At 38.6% G+C, this 18,078-nt stretch overlaps 1 protein-coding gene across 1 annotated transcript in view; it reads left to right on the top strand.

Moving 5' to 3' along the window:
- AKAP6 (A kinase (PRKA) anchor protein 6) overlaps positions 1-18,078 on the top strand; it is a gene marked incomplete at its 5' end in the record, with an annotated part of 29,764 nt that overhangs the window by 7,220 nt on the left and 4,466 nt on the right. The window contains 2 exons of the mRNA XM_010145052.1: positions 13,529-16,589; positions 16,704-16,998. Coding sequence (XP_010143354.1) covers positions 13,529-16,589; positions 16,704-16,957 — 3,315 coding nt within the window. The remainder of the gene's footprint in view (positions 1-13,528; positions 16,590-16,703; positions 16,999-18,078) is intronic.

Here is an 18,078-nt window from a genome sequence, read left to right as displayed (position 1 = left end):
CAGAGGTGGTCATCAGGGCTCACTGCCACCAGGTCAGACTTTTAGCTGTTGCTCTACTTTTAATGACAGTATGGACTCTTCAGTTGTCAGTTGAATTAGGGAAGAAGAGGCTAATGGTTAATCCAGACTCCAGAGACTATGTCAGCCCCACTTCTCTATTTCACAATCTCTGTTAAACCATAGTAAGCATGAGCTCTCTCCCCGGAGAGGATGGAAATAGATGCTCCTAACTTTCTCTAGAGTCCTGGAAGATGATTTGGGAATAGGCTGAATTGTTAAGGTTGAGAGCAAATGTGCTTACCAGTTCTACTTTGTTGCTCGTGTGACCTTTGTTATTTTCTTTTGCGTAAAAGGGAGCACTGAATTGAAAGTCTTCACACGTAGCACATTTTCAGTATGGGCAATGCTAGGAATAGACTTTCCTGCGCAGCCTCTTCCAGTGCAGTTTATCCTTGGTCCATAAGGTGAACCACCTAGAGCAGAAAGAGTAGTTCAGCATTCTTGCTGGGCTCTTTCTGTGCACTGAAATCTCCAGACATACATTTCCTGATAATGTTGATGGTGTCGATTACAGATTATTTGTAGTGTGCATTATATGGAAACCTGCAAGAACATTTCCTGTAGCTTGTTCAACCACAGTCCTACAGTAGCAAGTTTGAATCACCATCCACCTGAGCTGGACTCAATATACTTCTTTGAGGTGCATATTTCTCCTCTGTGACTCCTTGCTAAGTCTGCAGACACGTTTCGTTTCTTCACACTCTCCAGGGTACCCAGAACACTTTGTAACTTGAGAGGTGAAATTTGCCTGGTTTTATTGTTGGTCTGAGCACAGGAAGATAAATGAAATTACATTAAAAGCAAAGAGTTATTTTAATGAGAAAAGCAATTGCTGCAATACTTAATTACTCCAAGCCCCCTTTGACTTTTGTTTTTCTTGATGAAGCACACAACATTTCTGTGCAGTATTTGAAATCTGCTTGCTTTTTTAGATGACATGCTTCTTTATGAGACTGGGAATGCCTCATAATGGCTGACCATGTTTTAAACAAAAAGGCAAAATTAACGAAGCCTAGATATTCCAGTATTATTTTTAAACAAAACATGGTTTTTTGGCCATGTGCGACTACTGTGGACAGCTCGCACTACAGTGAAAAACTGACCAGGTATTCAAGGCAGAAAATACCATGATCAGAGTGGTGCAGGACTGGATTCCTGGTCTTATAGTTATCTCAAAGCATAGTGTCTTAATTGGGTATAAAAGACTGCATCTGTACTAACATTTTTTAGTAGTATCCTGTGAGCAGCCTGTTTCAGTGACTGACAAATCCTTAAGTCACAGATACTTTGAATTTTTTTCTCCGCTATGCCCTATTGTATTAGGGGAAGAATTTCAGAAACATGCTGGCTCATTGCCACAAAGGTATGTATATATGTCTACATGTATATATTTTAAAAGGATTACTTCTTTGGATTCCTTCTGTATTTTTCTGGTTAATTCCGCTCTTCAAATGTGTGCATTCAGAGAGAAGGGAAATAAATGTACTTTAAAGTTGCTTAAACGTTTAATTATATCTCAGGAACTTTCAGGGCTGGTCAGTGGTTCCTTCTTACCCAGTGAGAAGCTGGAAATCTTTTCTTTTGGGGACATATGAAGCTTCTGTGTTCATGCATGTGGCCAGAAGGTACTTCTGTTCCTCAGCTATCTACTGTCGACTCTGTGTTTCAGACTGGTGCTGTTTTGGATTGGGTGAGGGAATTTCATAGCTGGTAGAAAGCTGGTAATACTCCTCTGCTGATCTGAATTTTTTTAATGGTCGCTGTTTACAAACCCTCAAGAGATTTAGAACACCAGTGAGGCCTTCAGAAGTGTCAGTTTATCCCATGGCTCTGTAATTCAACATATGATCATGAAATACGGTCACAAATATGATCATGAACACTGGCATATCTCTCACAGGTAATCGCATTTGACCCTCACTGGCGGTGTAGCTAACATTCGTTATTTCTTTGCACATATAGATGACTACAATATTAGTAAATCAAGTTGCCACGATTTTTTAAAAGAAATATTCAACAAGGAGTTAGGAAAATTCAGGTTTGAGACACTAGAATTCAATCCTACAAAATCCAGAAATGTGAGCTTTGTAATGGGAAAAGCCAACATCACAGTAGCAGGTTTAGGTCTTTATGGTGTGGTGGCAGATATTCTACCAACCATCTGTCAATTTATTCCTCTTTTTTTCTGTGCTACAAATTAAACAATGGTTGAAACAGTGTGGGTAAAGCACTTTCCACAGCTTTGATAAAAAGACATTCCCTCTTCCTGAAATGTTCATTAGAACTGTAAGCTGTGCAAAATCTTCGAGTGAATTCTCAGGAATAATCAGTTTAGTAGGAAAATATGTGATATTCAGAAACTGGAAATCTGATGTTCCCAATGTATGCAGAGACTTAAAAAACTGTCGAATGTCTTTTAAAGGGCAAAAATAATTCATAAAAAAAAAAAGAGGAAAAATGGCTAGGTTTTTATTTTCAAGGATAGAGTCTTATTTCAAAAGAAGTCACTTCCTATTTAGGCACTTAAGTATGGGGCCAGATATTTAAAAGTGCTCAGCAGACAGTGACTCTCATTGCAGCGCATTGCGCTCAGGTGACAGGATGAAGTCAGTGTTCTATTTAGACGCTTAATATCCGCTAATCATAAGAGCATGACTCAGGCCAGCATTGTTTAAAGAATGAGAATTAAGGGAAAAATAAAAGTCACAAAACTTGTGATTTTTAAATTAATTTAATGACTTGTTGCACTGCATCTCTAATGACCCCAGCTCTGCAAGGAACAGTATGTAAGAGTAACTGAAGCTCATTTTCTGACGTTTTGTTTCAAGAGTTCTCAAACAAAATATTTTTTAGGAAGAGGGAGAAACCTTATGTTCTGACAGGTTGTACAGCAGTTATTTCCATTTTACATTTTTCCTATAGGAGGATAAAGCCCCAATCCTCTAGCCATCATGGAAATGTATTTGCAGGACCTTCAGTAAGTCCATGCGTAATCAGCGTTTCATTATTCACTATTATGTGATGTTCTAGGAGCTGCATCAGCTGTAAGCAGACAGGAGTACAATAAAAAACTATTTAAAAATTGCATGAAGATAAGTAAGGCACAGTTATTCACTCTTTTTCTTAACACACAAAGTAAAAGGTACCCAATGAAATGATCAGGCAGGAGATTTAAAACAATTAAAGGGAATAATATTTTCATACGGTGTGTAATAAAAATGAAACTTGTTCCTACGGGATGTTGTGGATAGCAAAAATATGTTAAGTATGTTCAAAAATGAGTTCAATAAGAAATTGGACAAATTATTGGAGGAGACATCAATTAATACTTATTAAACTCTAACTCTGAAAGTCTCCACAGGCCGACTTCTCCAGTTTGGGGTGGCAGTTTCTATACCTTTCTATGTGTTCAAGGGTTTTTCACCTGTTCCATAAACATTCACTACTGGCTGCTGCAGGAGATGGGCTCAGCTGAATGGACTGTTGATCTCACCCCAAATGACGGATGCTTTTTGAAAGCACATACATGATCTTGCAGACTTGGAGGACTACCTCTATTTTTTATGTATAGCAAAGTCTTAGGGAGTACCTAGAGGGTTTTCATTGTATTTGGGGTTTTTTATTTTTTGCTATTTCCAAAGACTGGGATATGGCCATTTAGTTAAATATACAGAAAATATAACACATACATCTACTTAATATTTAAACACGTACATGCATTTATTTGTCAGAGGTACTCTAATATACATTAAATAATAAAATGTAAATCGTTACCAGTGATGATCTGCATTTCATTTCTCCTTACATATAAGACATTTGTGCCATCGCTGTAGCTCTAATCCATATTCAGGTCTTGGTGTTTGGTGTGCAGTAATATGTAAATTACCTAGCCAGCTGCATTAAGCAGTGTTTGTTTATTTCTTTTGGCATAGCATATAACTGATTTTCTGCCAAAAATGTGGCTGCTTCAGGGAACACTGTTCAAGTAGAAGGAAGTTTTGAAAGGAAATGCATATCATAAGTCTTTACTCTGTGAAACAGTAAAATCAAAACAAACTTTCTGTTCATAAAAATATCTGTATTAATGTAAAATAATGGGCTTGTAAAATACAACGAGTAAACCGAATCTTTTTACCATGCTCTGTTTGCATTTGCTTTGTAAACAAGAGTACAAGACTAAGAGGTGGTGATTTTTTTCATATGTGGGAAGGATGACTAAAACTGGTGAAACACGAACATGAAAAGTTTAAGAGAAGTTATTTTAAAATGGCATATTAATCTCCCCTAACACAAAGCATTTAAATGTGTTTAAATTTAGAAAGCAGTGAAGTTTAAGTGTTAAAAAAATTGTATTAATGATGCATAGAGCACTCTACTTATGCCTGCAGTCCTTTCAGTCTTCTAGTCTGACACTTCCTTTTTTATCCAGCCAGCTAATTTCCCCTCTTTTGTGAGGAGTAACTGTTTTCACACTAGTGCTTACCCAGCAAGCCTCCTCATTGTTTCATGGTTAATTATCTTCTTGAGCTTCACCTTCTTGAGTGAAGGGAGAAAGATTGGGCCTCCCCACAGCTCTAATGAAAGCTAGGTTTTAGAGATGCACTGTGTGAATAAACGCAGTGTCTGATCTACCAACATAATAAATGAGTTCCTGAACTTCATGGAGTCGCAGCTCGTCCAGCAGGTTTACTGAACAATGCAGAAAGACGTCTCGTTTTAAAAATCCTTTTTTATTTTTAAAAGGAGGGGAGGAATGTTGCTTCGGTGTGAAACCAAATACCATTAAGTGTTCCAAAATCTCTAAGCAATTACAAAAAAGGTGCATGTCAAACACTCAATTTCACTACAGACCTGAGCTGCTGCATGAAAAACTTAGAGCTCTATACTTTAAAGTTGTGTATTACCATCACTTATGCTAATAATTTTAATACGTGTAACCCTTTGCCCCTCAGTTATTACTCCACTTTGTAAACTCTCACTACTCACAGAACTCTTTGTGCCTCACCACCACTGAAAATAGCCATTCTGGATAGACTTAAATTTTGTTTATGTTCCAATTGGAGCCCAATTTTAAACTGTGTAACATTTAAAATAAACTTCCCTGTAATAGAAGAAAGTTGAACGATGGCAACAGTGCTTTCGGAATAAAGAGGTACTCTCCATTGTAATTTTGTACTCAGCCCAACTAAGGCAGGCAAATACAAACCTCTCACCATAACAAGATGTAGTTGTCCGTTACTTCGTCATCTTCAAAGTGAATTTTTACAAAGTATGCTTATGTTGAATAATTGCTCAGGTGAGCAAACCAAAGCATGCTGGTACTCAAGTCATTGCACGGGATCTATCTGATGTACTAAATTAGACTGAAAATTCCAATCCTTTTTTTTTCAGCCGACACAAAGGCTGCATTGGCACCTATTAGGTACAGAGAACACTATAGACGCTCATCGCTTACTAGTGATGGAGACCAGAAGAAAAATCTGGAAGTTCAAGGATGAGAAGATCTTAGTGAAAGAGTTCTGACTAGGGACCTCTTATACTTGGAGATAATGCCAGTTTTTCTATTTTGCAACATTTGAAGAGCAGCTCTTCTTACATATAGACTGTGTGATGGCAAGGAGCAGTTGTTTTGTTGTAGACTCAAGGTGCTTACCATTGTAATTTTGATTCAGCGCCAGGAGAACTCTCTGCCACTTATTGACAACTGCGGTGTTTAACTTAACACTTGGAAATCCATAGGCAGGCAGGCTGTGCAAACACAATATGCAGCATTCTTCCAGCTTTGACTTCACAATACTTGCTTATTGACTCACCTCCAGTCAATATCCCAAATTTACAGATGGTGAATCAATGACTTCAGGAAGTGCCTGAACTGAGATTGCAAAGAAATGGTGTTGAAAATTTCAATGCCGGGGGGCGGGGTTGGGGGTGTAAGGGAAGAGTCCCTTCTCTTTGGTAATATGAATTAGGCTAAATTTGGTAGTCTCTCAATTGCTTCATGAGAAGGAGAAACTGATGATAGAGCCAGATATTTTTCATGCAGTCCTGTTATTCATAATTGATAAGGTCTCCCTTTCCAGCATACAGGAAGAGTTTTTATTTAGAAATTCAAGCCTCTCTCCTCCAGCTTTCAGTGAGAAAACTTTCTTTCTAGGTTTTTCCTAAGGTCAAGCTCCCAAGGGCTTATGTCCTATTCTTTTGTACCTTGTATCTATCTGTTTCTATGGTGATTCTCACTCTTTAATGTTTCTCACAAACACTCATTTCTGCTGAAACAAAGATCTTAAAAAATCTTGTGATTTCAGGTGTCCCGATGTGCTTGTTGTAGGCTGGAGATGGCTATTGTGGCTAGTGAGTGCGGTAATAGTGTCACTGAGTTGTTCTGCTCTAACAGAGAGTACGCTGTTAAAGCAGTACCCGTTCCAACGCAAATGATACTAAATTGAAAGTATTCTTAACCAGTATGCAGAGCTCTTAACTAGTACAGAGGCAGAATAATAGTTATTTCATTATGCCGCTCTAGCTTTGCTAGTGCAACTTTGTTCATGAACATCTGAATGCAGAATGCATCCGGTCTAGCATCAATGCGGGCATAGCAGTCACAAATTGTGCTGAAGTTCTGTGGTGTAGACAAGTAATAGCTAAACCTGTTTAAGTATGGTCAGTTCCACAGATTTCCCAGTTCTGGTGGAATTTTTTGTCTTAACAGTAAAGACTGATCTTTGATTGGATCAAATTCTGAGAGTTGGCATGGATGAACTCCCACCAACTTGCATGGGTGTGTATCTGAAGTAGAGTGCCAGGACTTGCTCTTTCCTGACCTTGGTATGCATGGTAACATTTGGGTTTGGGTAAAGCTATGAATGTTTTTCTAAGAGTTTCATAAAGGGCTTGTGTTGGATTCTTGCACAAAGAAAATCATATATTCCTCTGAAGTAAAGGTGAGACCAAAATGACATTCAAGGGCGAAAAATCCTGTCATGTAACCTCTTGACAGATGAAGAGAAAACTACAAAGCAGCAAAAACAACAGTCAGTAAAATATGCCATGTAGCCAGGTTTTCTCATCACAAAAAGAAAAAAAAAAAAAAAAGAGCCCAAATACACAAGTTGGAATATAGGTCTGGGATTGTAAACCTATTTGGATGACAATATGGTTCAATACAAAAGATGTTATAGATGTTTTTCTGCTCACTAGTAACATTTAAAGGGCTTCTTCAGCCAAGGAGAACCAGAGGTTTTAGAAAGCCATATGAGGATAAAGCTGAAAAAAAAGCCACTGCCTCCATAGTGGCTGGAAACAGGTGGAAAAAGGACTATGGGTAGTTTGTTAGCAGGAATTCTCTGGGCACAGTGCAGGGACCAGCCATGCAGAGTCTCTGCTTTTGCCTGGATCTGTGAGTGTCACCTAGCATCATCAAGTGACATGTAAATAGCAGAAGATTAGAGATGGCCAATTTCTCTGACTTTTTGAAACATTTCTACTAGTAGTAGGGACTAACAGTTTTCACCTGGGCAGCTTCTTAAAATGTCGCTGTGGTTATTTCATCTGTTGCTTAGATCTGAAGCTGCTATCATGATAAAGAAATTACCAGTTTTAAAGCCTGGATGTGACAATCCTATCCTCTAGACTTTTATTTGTGAGTGTTATCAGAGAATTTCAAACATTGTCACAAAGACTGGTACCTGAGCAATGGTGGAACCTCAGTTGCTCCCATAAGTCCCAGCCTGCACTGAAACATTTGCAGGTGCCATCTGTGCCTGCAGAGAGCACAGGTGAAATCAGTGGCCTTCCTGTGGTACAGGAATCCCATGTAGGACCTGTAAGCATCAGAAAACCCCATTCTGCCTGTGCAGGAGTGAGCATATTATTTCACTGAGGGAGGCAAATAATGATTGTAAAATGAAGCAAGAAAAAGTTATGAATTACAGTTGTGGATCTTACTTTCTCGGGAAATAAACACATGCCTCCTTCATTTATCTGCAATTGTAACAAATAAGTATGCTCATGAGGAGATTCTCTAGTGACTGTGATAAAGCATACTTGCTGCCATGTATTTTGAGACCATATTGTAACACGCAGGTCACTTCAGTATCATGCACATGGAATATATTGCGTGGAATATGCACGTGGAATTTTATGCATTAATATGCTGATGCATATTAATATGCTGTTGCATATTAAATGTTGGTGTTTGGGAATGGGGACAGTGTTCTTCTTGGCTATGGTATAGCGAACCCCATTCAGAAAATGAACTTAAGTGAAGCAGAGGTGAAGTGGGTACTGTACACATGACTGTTTCCCTCAGCAGAAGTACTTGGCATGCTTGCATTTTTCAAAAGACAAAATCATGTTTGTCTTCCTTGAATGTGCACACATTCCTGGAGGTGGGGGATGGTTTTCTTTCTTTCTCTCTATTCCCTTGGCCCCTAAGTGCAGTTGAGTTTCGATAATTTGTCCACAGCAACTGAAGGATATGTTGCAGGGGAGGGAGGAACAGAGTTTGTATTTATTATTGTAAAAGCTCTTTTTTTCATGTTAATTCCTTTAAAAAAATATAATGGTACGTAGGGGTTACATTACAGGCCTGTTTCACCAACACAAAGTATCTGTACTGGAGTAGCACATGCAAATGAAGCCAAAACAGAGAGTCATTGTTTAATAAAATTTGCTGTAGAAAAGGCAAAACTATCCATGTTTTAGTAAAAGAAACAAATGAAAAAATGCATTTCTGAGACTAATCCTTAAAGAGCACTGGGGTTGAGGAAATGTCTTTATTTGGCTAATAATCTTATTTCTTGCTATTAACATTTTCTGCAGATTAACTGTTTAACCATTAAACCAACCCTACAAGCATTTAAGTGCACACCTAACTTCGCTCACATGAGTTGTCCCACTGAAAGGGGAATACCCTCCTGAGCAAGATAGTTCAGCTTCAAATTAGGACGAGTCAAACTCCTTAAGCAGCACTTTCAGATATATTAGAATTAATTCAAGCTTTCACTCTTCTGAGTCCATGATTTAATTGATTCTTGGCTTAATTATATTAGAAACTTTTCTCACAACAGTACATGTTGTTTATCTAGTGGTAATATTTTAAAATTAGGAATATGCATAATAGCGTGCATCTTTCTGTTCTTATTGCATTTTATTTTTTTACTTGCTTGGTCAAAACTATTTACCTTCTTTCACCATGAGCCATGTGACCTTTGAGGTCTACTCTAGACATAGTGGTATTTAGTGACTTTGATGATAAAGTCACTCTGACCTACTTTAAAGATACCCATTTTTAGAAAGCTTGCATATACACACGCATACACACATTATATATGTGTGTGTGTATTTATACACACACTTGCACATATAAAACCCAAGTTTCTAAATTCCATGAAATTTAGTGCAACCAGTTGCACCAGCGGGTATCCAAAGAATTTTTGCCAGCATGGTACCTTTGCAGCATGACTTGTCACAGACTTCAGCAAGGCCAGTACTTAAGTGTGAGCGTACAGGGCTCACCACACTGAAATCTGAAGTTCTGCAGCACACTCAAAGCTTCTCTTTCATTGTAGTCTGTCTTACACGTGCAGATCAGCGAGTCTGCCTGTGACAGACTCCCTTCTCGTCAGGTATTTGTGGTTTGAGGAGTGATACCTTGAACAAGGCTAAGTAGAACATCCTTTGGGGTGTTGAGTGCAGAGTCTGTTGGAAAGCCGCGTTCATCATTAATGGGAATGGGATAAAAAATGTGGTGCTGCACTCACACAAGTAAAATTTTCCCAACTGGAAGCGGCAATAGAAGATTTGTCTGCTTTGTGTAAAAGATGCATTGTGCAATATTACTCAGTTCTTTGGAATGAAAACCAAAACAGACAGGAGAAGAAAAGCCACCATTTTTCCCCAGTAAAGGGAAAAATCGGAATTTAGCTCTGACACCAGCTGACACAGGGTGTTGTAGCTCCCATCCTCTGTAGAACACCAGCGAAGGAACAGTTGGGGGAATTTTAAATCCTCTGCTGGCAAGACCCAATAACATATTACTCTCATGATAATTCTAATCCTCCAGCACCCTACCTATGCACGGAGGAGCCTCATAAGGAGACATCTGACGTGATAAAAATAGTCCTCAGAGATTCCTGTTTTTTAACCTGCTACTGCTGTCAGTGCAAACGTAGGCTGGAGTGACACCACCTTCCATTCTTCACTCCAGAGATTTATTCAATCATCTATATGGTGCTGCTCTCTCCAACAGCTACCTTCATATCTAAAGCCTCTTTCATGTTTGAGCAGCTTGCTAAATTTCATAAAAAACAAAATCTGTTTTTCTGCTAAAAATGCCAAATGCAAAATGTTTGTGACTTAAGCTGAGTGGTTTGTTTCAAAGTTAAAACTTGGTCTGTACTTGTGAAGGACTGATAACCACTAAAGTTGTACTTCAAGAGACATGATGCTTTTAAGGAAAGCAGTAATTCTCTAATATCAGTTCAGTCCATTCCTTGGACAGAGAAAGCTATGCCGGTAAAATGACCATATCTACAGAAGAGCCTTTGGAAGAATAGTTGTTACAATGAGAAGAAAAAAATAAAACAAAAAGGGAGAATCAAATTCCTTACCACCATAGCTATGCCTGCAAAACTTCTGAGTATATACCAGGTCTCAGAAAAGCATAAGCATCCGAGGAATAAAAAATAGGCTTTGAAGTGAGGAGCACTCAGTGAAGATGAACGGGCTGAGGTCATAACTCTACATGTTTTATTGTTTTAGTCCATCTGACTTGCAGAACAAACAAGGCAGCCAAGCACTGATTCACAGGGGGAAGGTTATCTTCCTGACCAATAAGGACCAAATGTTTTGGTTTTGAGAAACAAAAATCAGAGCTGATGGAACATAAAATCCTTGGAACCTGCTGATGATTTCCTGTCTTCAGGAATTTCTTTCTGCAGCTGGCGGAAGCTTAAAACAGTAAAATTGTGCAGTTTAGGAAGCTTTTCACAGCGACGTCTTCCTAATGCTAAGTACGACAGAGTCGTAAAACATGCCACAGAGAAAATGAGTAATTGTAGCTGATTTCTTGTTTAATCTTACACATTTTCAAACTAACTTAATTTAGTTATTGTCATACTCTTGCACAAGTTTTTACTTGCAGGTTGGTTAAAAGTCAGCTACAGGTGGGAAACTGGGTCCCACTAACTGCCAACCAGGAGCCATCATGAAAACATGGCAAACTGGTAAATCCAAATATGAATTTCGGAGCTCCAAAATGTACAGAACTGCTCTGATAGTTGTAGTTGAAAAGCAAATGGGTGTTTTCATGGGAATTTAACATTTATGCTATCACTAACCAATATCCCACAGGGAAAAATAAAAGGACTCTTAACAAATTTACTCCATAAAAGCTTTGGGGTCCACAGAGAGACTCTAGCCTCCAACACTAGTCATGACAGATTCTCAAAATCCCAAAGACTCCCAACTTGCCAAGGAGGAAAAGATTCTATGGCACCCATATTTCTGCCCATCTTAACTCAGCTGCAGTACTCGGAGACCTACCTCACAACTAAGCCCAATGAGGCATGAGGATGAAGATTTATCTTACATGAAGAATGTCTCTCCAGAGTGATGGAGAATCATATCGCTCCTCTGGATGGTGGATAGACACTCTACCCAATTTGGAGAACATCAGCTGAGTGTTGTAGCCATTGGTCTACTGGCCATACTGGGATGGGATAGCCCTGTGCCTTGCCACCTGTATCCATAATTAAATAGGCACTGGAGCAGTAATTTGGACCTATTTGTGCCTCCTGCCAGTCAAATGTGCTGAACACTGCACTGCAGGATAAAGTTCTCCTGGACTATCTGTGACCCAGTTATTATTTAATTGTATTATACAAAATGAATCAAATAAGCAGGCTTCTTTTCAGAACAGCATGTAGGTAGGACATCTCCTGAGAGAATGAGAACCTGGTTCATGTCTCATACCCAGTCTGACAAAGCGTCCCACACCCAAATCAGTGCCCTAACTATTGAGCTGTTAGAAAACATCCCATGATTTCTCGGAAAAGAATTGAGTGACTTTAGTTCCTACTTCAAAGAGAGAGCTCCCAGCTGAGAATCGAAATCAGAGATACGTGCCTTTCCCTGCACAATTAACCTTGGCTGAGTCTTCATGAATTTAAGTCAGTAACTTAAGTTGTGTACAACTTCACTTCACTGGACTACAGCCTCATTTTATCTACTTGTATTTCAGTAACTTTGTACATTTGTTGTGATTTAGATTATGGTCAAGGCTGTATTTGAAAAACAAAATGTGCTCCAAGAAAGCTTGAGAGAGTGAGCAATCATAGCCAAATTTTTTTTAAAGTACTTGTTTTTCTGAATAGAGTGTTCATTGTTCAGCTGCTAAGATGATTTAAACTAAATGACTCTGCATTAGTTAACAGTTCTATCACAAGACTTAGTGTATAAGCAGCCTCCCCTAAAAGAGAGGCCTTTCAATAAACAGAAAAATAACGTTAAATTAATTTGTGCTCAGACAACCACTCCCAAACTCAGGGACCACTTCTTTCTTATTTTGAGGAGTTTAAGGTAATTCAGTATTGTTGGCCACTTGACTTACCACATTTGAGTAAGAAACATTATCAAGGTGTTCTTCCTCTCCCACACGCCTTTCTAGAAGGAGCAAGTCTTGATACTATATGTTCTGAGTTATAACAGCAAATACTACTGGAAAGTTACAGAAGACTTAAAAGAACTAAACTAAGTTTAGCTCAATTATTTATCAGCCATTTCTCAGAGAAAGGTGTCAGCACAGACAATATTTGACATTCATGTAGTATTTGATTAGACTAATTGGTTGTTCTCACAGCTGAAGATATTAACATACATTAGTCTAACCTACTGGTCATTAGTACTGCCTCTATTACCAGGTAAAGAATAAATAGATATTCTAATAAAAATTCATCAAGTCCTGTGATTTCCAGTGCATTAGATTCATTGTTTTAAGACTGACAACAAAAAGGTTTGTTATAAACATTTCAAAAATCCTTTAATAAATCTTTTATATCTTAGCAGGCTAAGCGAGATTCTCATACATCCAACATAATAAAACTCTAACAGTATGTGTTTCACAAACACACTCCTATGTGATTCTGTGAATGGTTAAAAATTGTTGCGTATAGAATGACTAACCACAATTAATCTCTATTAAAGAAAAGTCATATTTCTGTACTATATTTTGACAGCAAATAAGAAAAAACCCTCAGAAGACTTAGAAATCATGCAAAATTTAATAGGTTTCATTTTAATTAATCATTTTAGTGATACACAAAAGTAACAGAATTAAAAGCCTATTAATGATCATTGTTCCAAAAACGCACTTTACTCCTGTTACTTTACTTATATGATTTCAGTGGAAGGACATTTAAAGTGCAGCTGTAAATATTTTTAATCTTTGACTTTTTGGGTTTTTTTACAGGAGCCTTTGAATGATATCGATCCTGGTTTGATGGATCTAAATGGTCCAAGTGAAGATGCACTAGAATGGGATGAAATGGACATAAGTAATAAGCTGATCAGTATTCACGAAGAATTAAGTGATCCTGATCAGGAACTCAAGAAGGATGATCTAAGCCAGAAACCTGCTTCAGGAGAATGTGGTGATAATGAAGTGAATGAAGATGAAAGTATCAGTGATCATGGAAGCCCTCTTTATTGTCCCAGCATTACTTCCCCTCCAAATCCTCACATCTATCAGGTCTATAGTCTTCATAATATTGAATTATCAGAAAAAAAACACATGCCATTTTTGAAAAAAACATCCAAACTCCCCAGTGTAACACAGTCTAACATTTTGAACAAAAGTCTTAGTAAAGACTCATCATTTTCCTCTACCAAATCCCTGCCAGACCTAATAGGGGGGACTACACTGGCCAAACCATATAACTACATGTATCAGACTGGAAACATAAGCAGGCATTCTGAGAGTGAGAGTGGGATAGTGAGTGAATGTGATACAGAAACTACAAATAATTCCGAAATTTTTATGCTAAATGACATTGAAAGCACTCAGAGTAATCCTGAAATTGGGCATGGAGATACTCAAGTGGATGATATAGTCACCGTAATAAAACAAAAAATAAAGCAAGATGAAGAAGACCCTGCTAGTCTCTCAGATGATTTCCATTTGGCACCTCCTGCACATTGTGGAAGTGAAAATGACGAGGATTTGGACAGCCTTACCATGTGTAACCCCATTTGTCTAGAAGAATTGCAAGGAAAACATGACGTGTTTACGTTTTATGATTACTCGTATCTTCAAGGCTCCAAATTCAAATTACCAGAGATAATGAAACAATCACAAATTGAAAAATCACTTACTGAGGGCAGTTTGGTTCATGGCTTTTGTTTTGATAAAATATCTGTTAAACCTGAACATAAGCCTGGAGAGTCACAACCAGATGGGTTCATTCATGACCACACTCTGACAAGTATCCCTGGAGAATCAGATCCCAATTCCCATAAATCTGCAGAAACTGTAAGAAAATTAACTGTTACAGAGCATACAAGACAGATTTCAAGTTTATCTCGTAGTTCCTCGTTAGAATCGCTCTCTGTAGTAGGTGATGTGTTCAGCTCAGGTATTTTTAAAAGTGGAGATGGTCTTCAGAGGAGCACCTCTTTGGAGAGCTGGCTGACTTCCTACAAAAGCAACGAAGATCTTTTCAGCCATCACGGCTCAGGAGACATAAGTGCAAGCAGTGATTCTGCTGGAGAGCTCAGCAAAAGGACATTAGATCTTTTGAACCGCTTAGAGAATATCCAAAGTCCTTTAGATCAAAAGATAAAGCGCAGCATCTCTGATATCACACTCCAAAGTAGCTCTCAAAAAATGTCTTTTACTGGACAGATGTCTCTAGATGTTGCTTCCTCAATCAATGAGGACTCAGCAGCTTCTCTCACGGAACTCAGCAGTAGTGAGGATCTTTCTCTCTGCTCTGAAGACATTGTGCTGCACAGAAATAAAATACCAGATTCAAATGCATCATTTAGAAAACATCTTAATAGATCTGTAGCTGATGAGAGCGATGTCAATGTCAGCATGATTGTTAATGTCTCCTGCACTTCTGCTTGTACTGATGATGAAGATGACAGTGATTTGCTTTCAAGTTCTACCCTTACCTTAACTGAGGAAGAGCTAGGTATCAAAGATGAAGATGATGACTCCAGTATAGCAACTGATGAGGATATTTATGAAGAATGCAATTTAATTTCAGGACTTGATTATATAAAAAATGAACTCCAAACTTGGATTAGACCAAAATTTTCTTTGTCAAGGGAGAAGAGAAAAAGTAACCTGAGTGATGAAATTCAGCGCAGTAAAGTTAGTAATGAGACATCAAAAGCCACAGATACATTAAGCATCGAAACATTACTGAATGGTTCAGTACAGAAAATATCAGAAAATAATGGAAATAGTAAGAATGTACTACATGATCATGTAAAAGGGACAAAGAGTCACCTTGTGAAGGATATCTCTCAGGTTGTGAAGGATCAGCTTGTGGATGACATGGAGAATGGCAACGTTGAAAGTACTCTTGCTGGTCAAAAGGAATGTCTTGTTAGAACATCAGCAGCTCCCCAAACTCATGCACCACTTGATGTCAGAGAAGCTGAAAATGAATGTGGTGTCTGTGAAGCATTTACAGACAGTTCAGATGATTCACATATGGATGGCAAGGAGACTGTTGTATCGTCAGATGAATCCAGAAACACTCCAAAAGAATGTCAAAGTCTTCTTCAGCCTGATCATCACTCTGTTGCTTCCTCTCCTGCTAAAAAGCCTTGTCTTGAATCTTCCTCAGATATGAATTGCACAGACATACAAAACACAGTTTTACAAACATCCGTACCTAACGCTCAACAACATAGCATGAGCATTACTGAAAAATCTAGTGATTGCTGTACGGCCTTGAAATCCAGTGAAGCAGAATGTGAGCCCTCAGCCGACGGTCTTGATTTGTGCTGTAACTGTGAGTCTGCTGCTCTTGATAAAAGAAACATGGAAGGTGGCTCCGTGCACAATTTTGTGAGGGAGATAATAGACATGGCATCAACGGCTTTGAAAAGTAAGTCACAACCTGAACGTGAGTCATCTGCTCCAGCTTCATTAGCACAGATCAAGGAAAAAGTGTTAGAACACTCTCACAGACCCATTCAGCTAAGAAAAGGGGACTTCTATTCTTATCTTTCACTTTCTTCTCATGATAGTGACTGTGGAGAGGTAATCAAATACATCGAGGAAAAGAGCAGCACTCCTGTGCCACTGGACTTCACAGATGAGAGAGAAAATATTGAATGCTTTTTTGAAGCTTGTCCTGAGGAAGAATGGGTTGAGCAGCGGCAATCCAGTTCTAATGGTACTCCTGAAACACGAGCTGAGCAGCAGCAACCTGTTTCCAACACGAATTCTGAAATATCTCCAGAGTCACGAGGTGAAGTGGCTCTAGAGTCATTAGAAGTTAAAATTTCATCTGAAAGTAGGGATTTATCTTTCTTATGTGATGATGGCGGTGATATAAATGTCCCCAATCCTAACAAACAAAGTTCAGCAAACAACTTGAAAAATGCTGATAATGATTTGCTGATTTCAGACGGGCAAACTGAAGGTTTGGAAAAGAATTCTCCAGAGATTAGCACTAAAAAGAGTAGTACAGGAAAATCACCTGAAGCTGAAGAGCCCAAGGGATGTGCTTCTGCTTCTGAAGAAGCTTCAGCTACAGGATTTCAGTTAAAGCCTGGCCATTCAGAAAAAAACGATGTTTTGCATCAGAACAGTAAAACTCTTACTTGTGAAGAAAACCTCCGGAATCTTCATAAGGAAAGACATATAAATATGCACAGATAGAATGTAACCCTCTCCAGGCACGTACGGTATCCTAAAAACAGGTATGTACTCTACAAGTTGCACATTCTCTTTTTTTTTTTTTTTTTTTTTTTTTTTTTGTACTGTGAAAGGAGATGAACCACCATCCAGGGTTTCTGTTTTATGATAGTGGTATATAATTTCTTTTGATTACACTATAATCCCAATTTACATGCTGCTGGTCAACACATGCAGCGAATACTAACTGCTTCTTGCCCTTTGGCTTTGCACTGACTGGAGCTGCTCTCTTCTGGAACAATACTGCTCTCTTGCAGAGCTTGGGAATTCTTCAAAAGTAATGTTTCTATGTCAGCCTCCTCTTCCAACCTCAAGTGAGCTGTGGAATAAGAAACCAGTTGTACTCATTGATCTCCTTCTCCACAGTCAGCTGGCCTTATGAGGTGTTCAAAACCACTTGATGAAGCTGAACTTTCAGATTGCAAGAGTTTTGGGTGACTAGTGAGTTGGAGTTCTACAATATTTCCAGACAAGCCATGAAGAATGGCTAAGCAAACTGGAGAGTAAGTGGAGAGATAAGAAGTCATCTCTTGATGTCAGCTTGCCATGATTTAAGTTCAGTAAGCCATTATTAAAAACACAATTGTTACAGCACAGTGTTAGGGCAAAAGTTGAGGCTACCAAAATAAGAAATCTTTGCCACATCATTAAAGACTATAATGTGAGAGTGTTGTAGAATAAAGACCTGAATACCAAAGCAGATGAAAGCTGATAGCCACACAGCGGTACTGGAAGCTTCAGTTCTATTTTGTGGAAAGCATTTGGAAACATAAGTAAGTTCGTGGAACCTAAGATGGATCTCTTCCAAAGTTTGAAAGAGGTTCAGAACTGGAGTTTCTGACCGCCTAACAATAACTGGACTACAAAGAAGGTCTACAAAGCAACTTCTGGATCAGACCCTAGCGTGTAGCACTGCTGCTTTCGAGTCTCACTAGCTGTTTGGTAATCCAAAAGCCAGCATAGCTGTAAAGAATGTCATTAGTCTTTGGAAACACTCCTCCAGTAGACCAGAGCCAACATGGCAACTCCAGTTTCCACTCAATTCCAAATGGTGCTGCTTGCCAGAAGCTGCGGCAAGGGAATTT

This window comes from Buceros rhinoceros, unplaced genomic scaffold, assembly GCF_000710305.1.
Source record: "Buceros rhinoceros silvestris isolate BGI_N320 unplaced genomic scaffold, ASM71030v1 scaffold11221, whole genome shotgun sequence".
In the NCBI taxonomy this organism is placed as follows: domain Eukaryota; kingdom Metazoa; phylum Chordata; class Aves; order Bucerotiformes; family Bucerotidae; genus Buceros; species Buceros rhinoceros.
The sequence above is the reverse complement of the archived record's forward strand: the minus strand, read 5'-3'. Positions and strand labels throughout refer to the sequence as shown.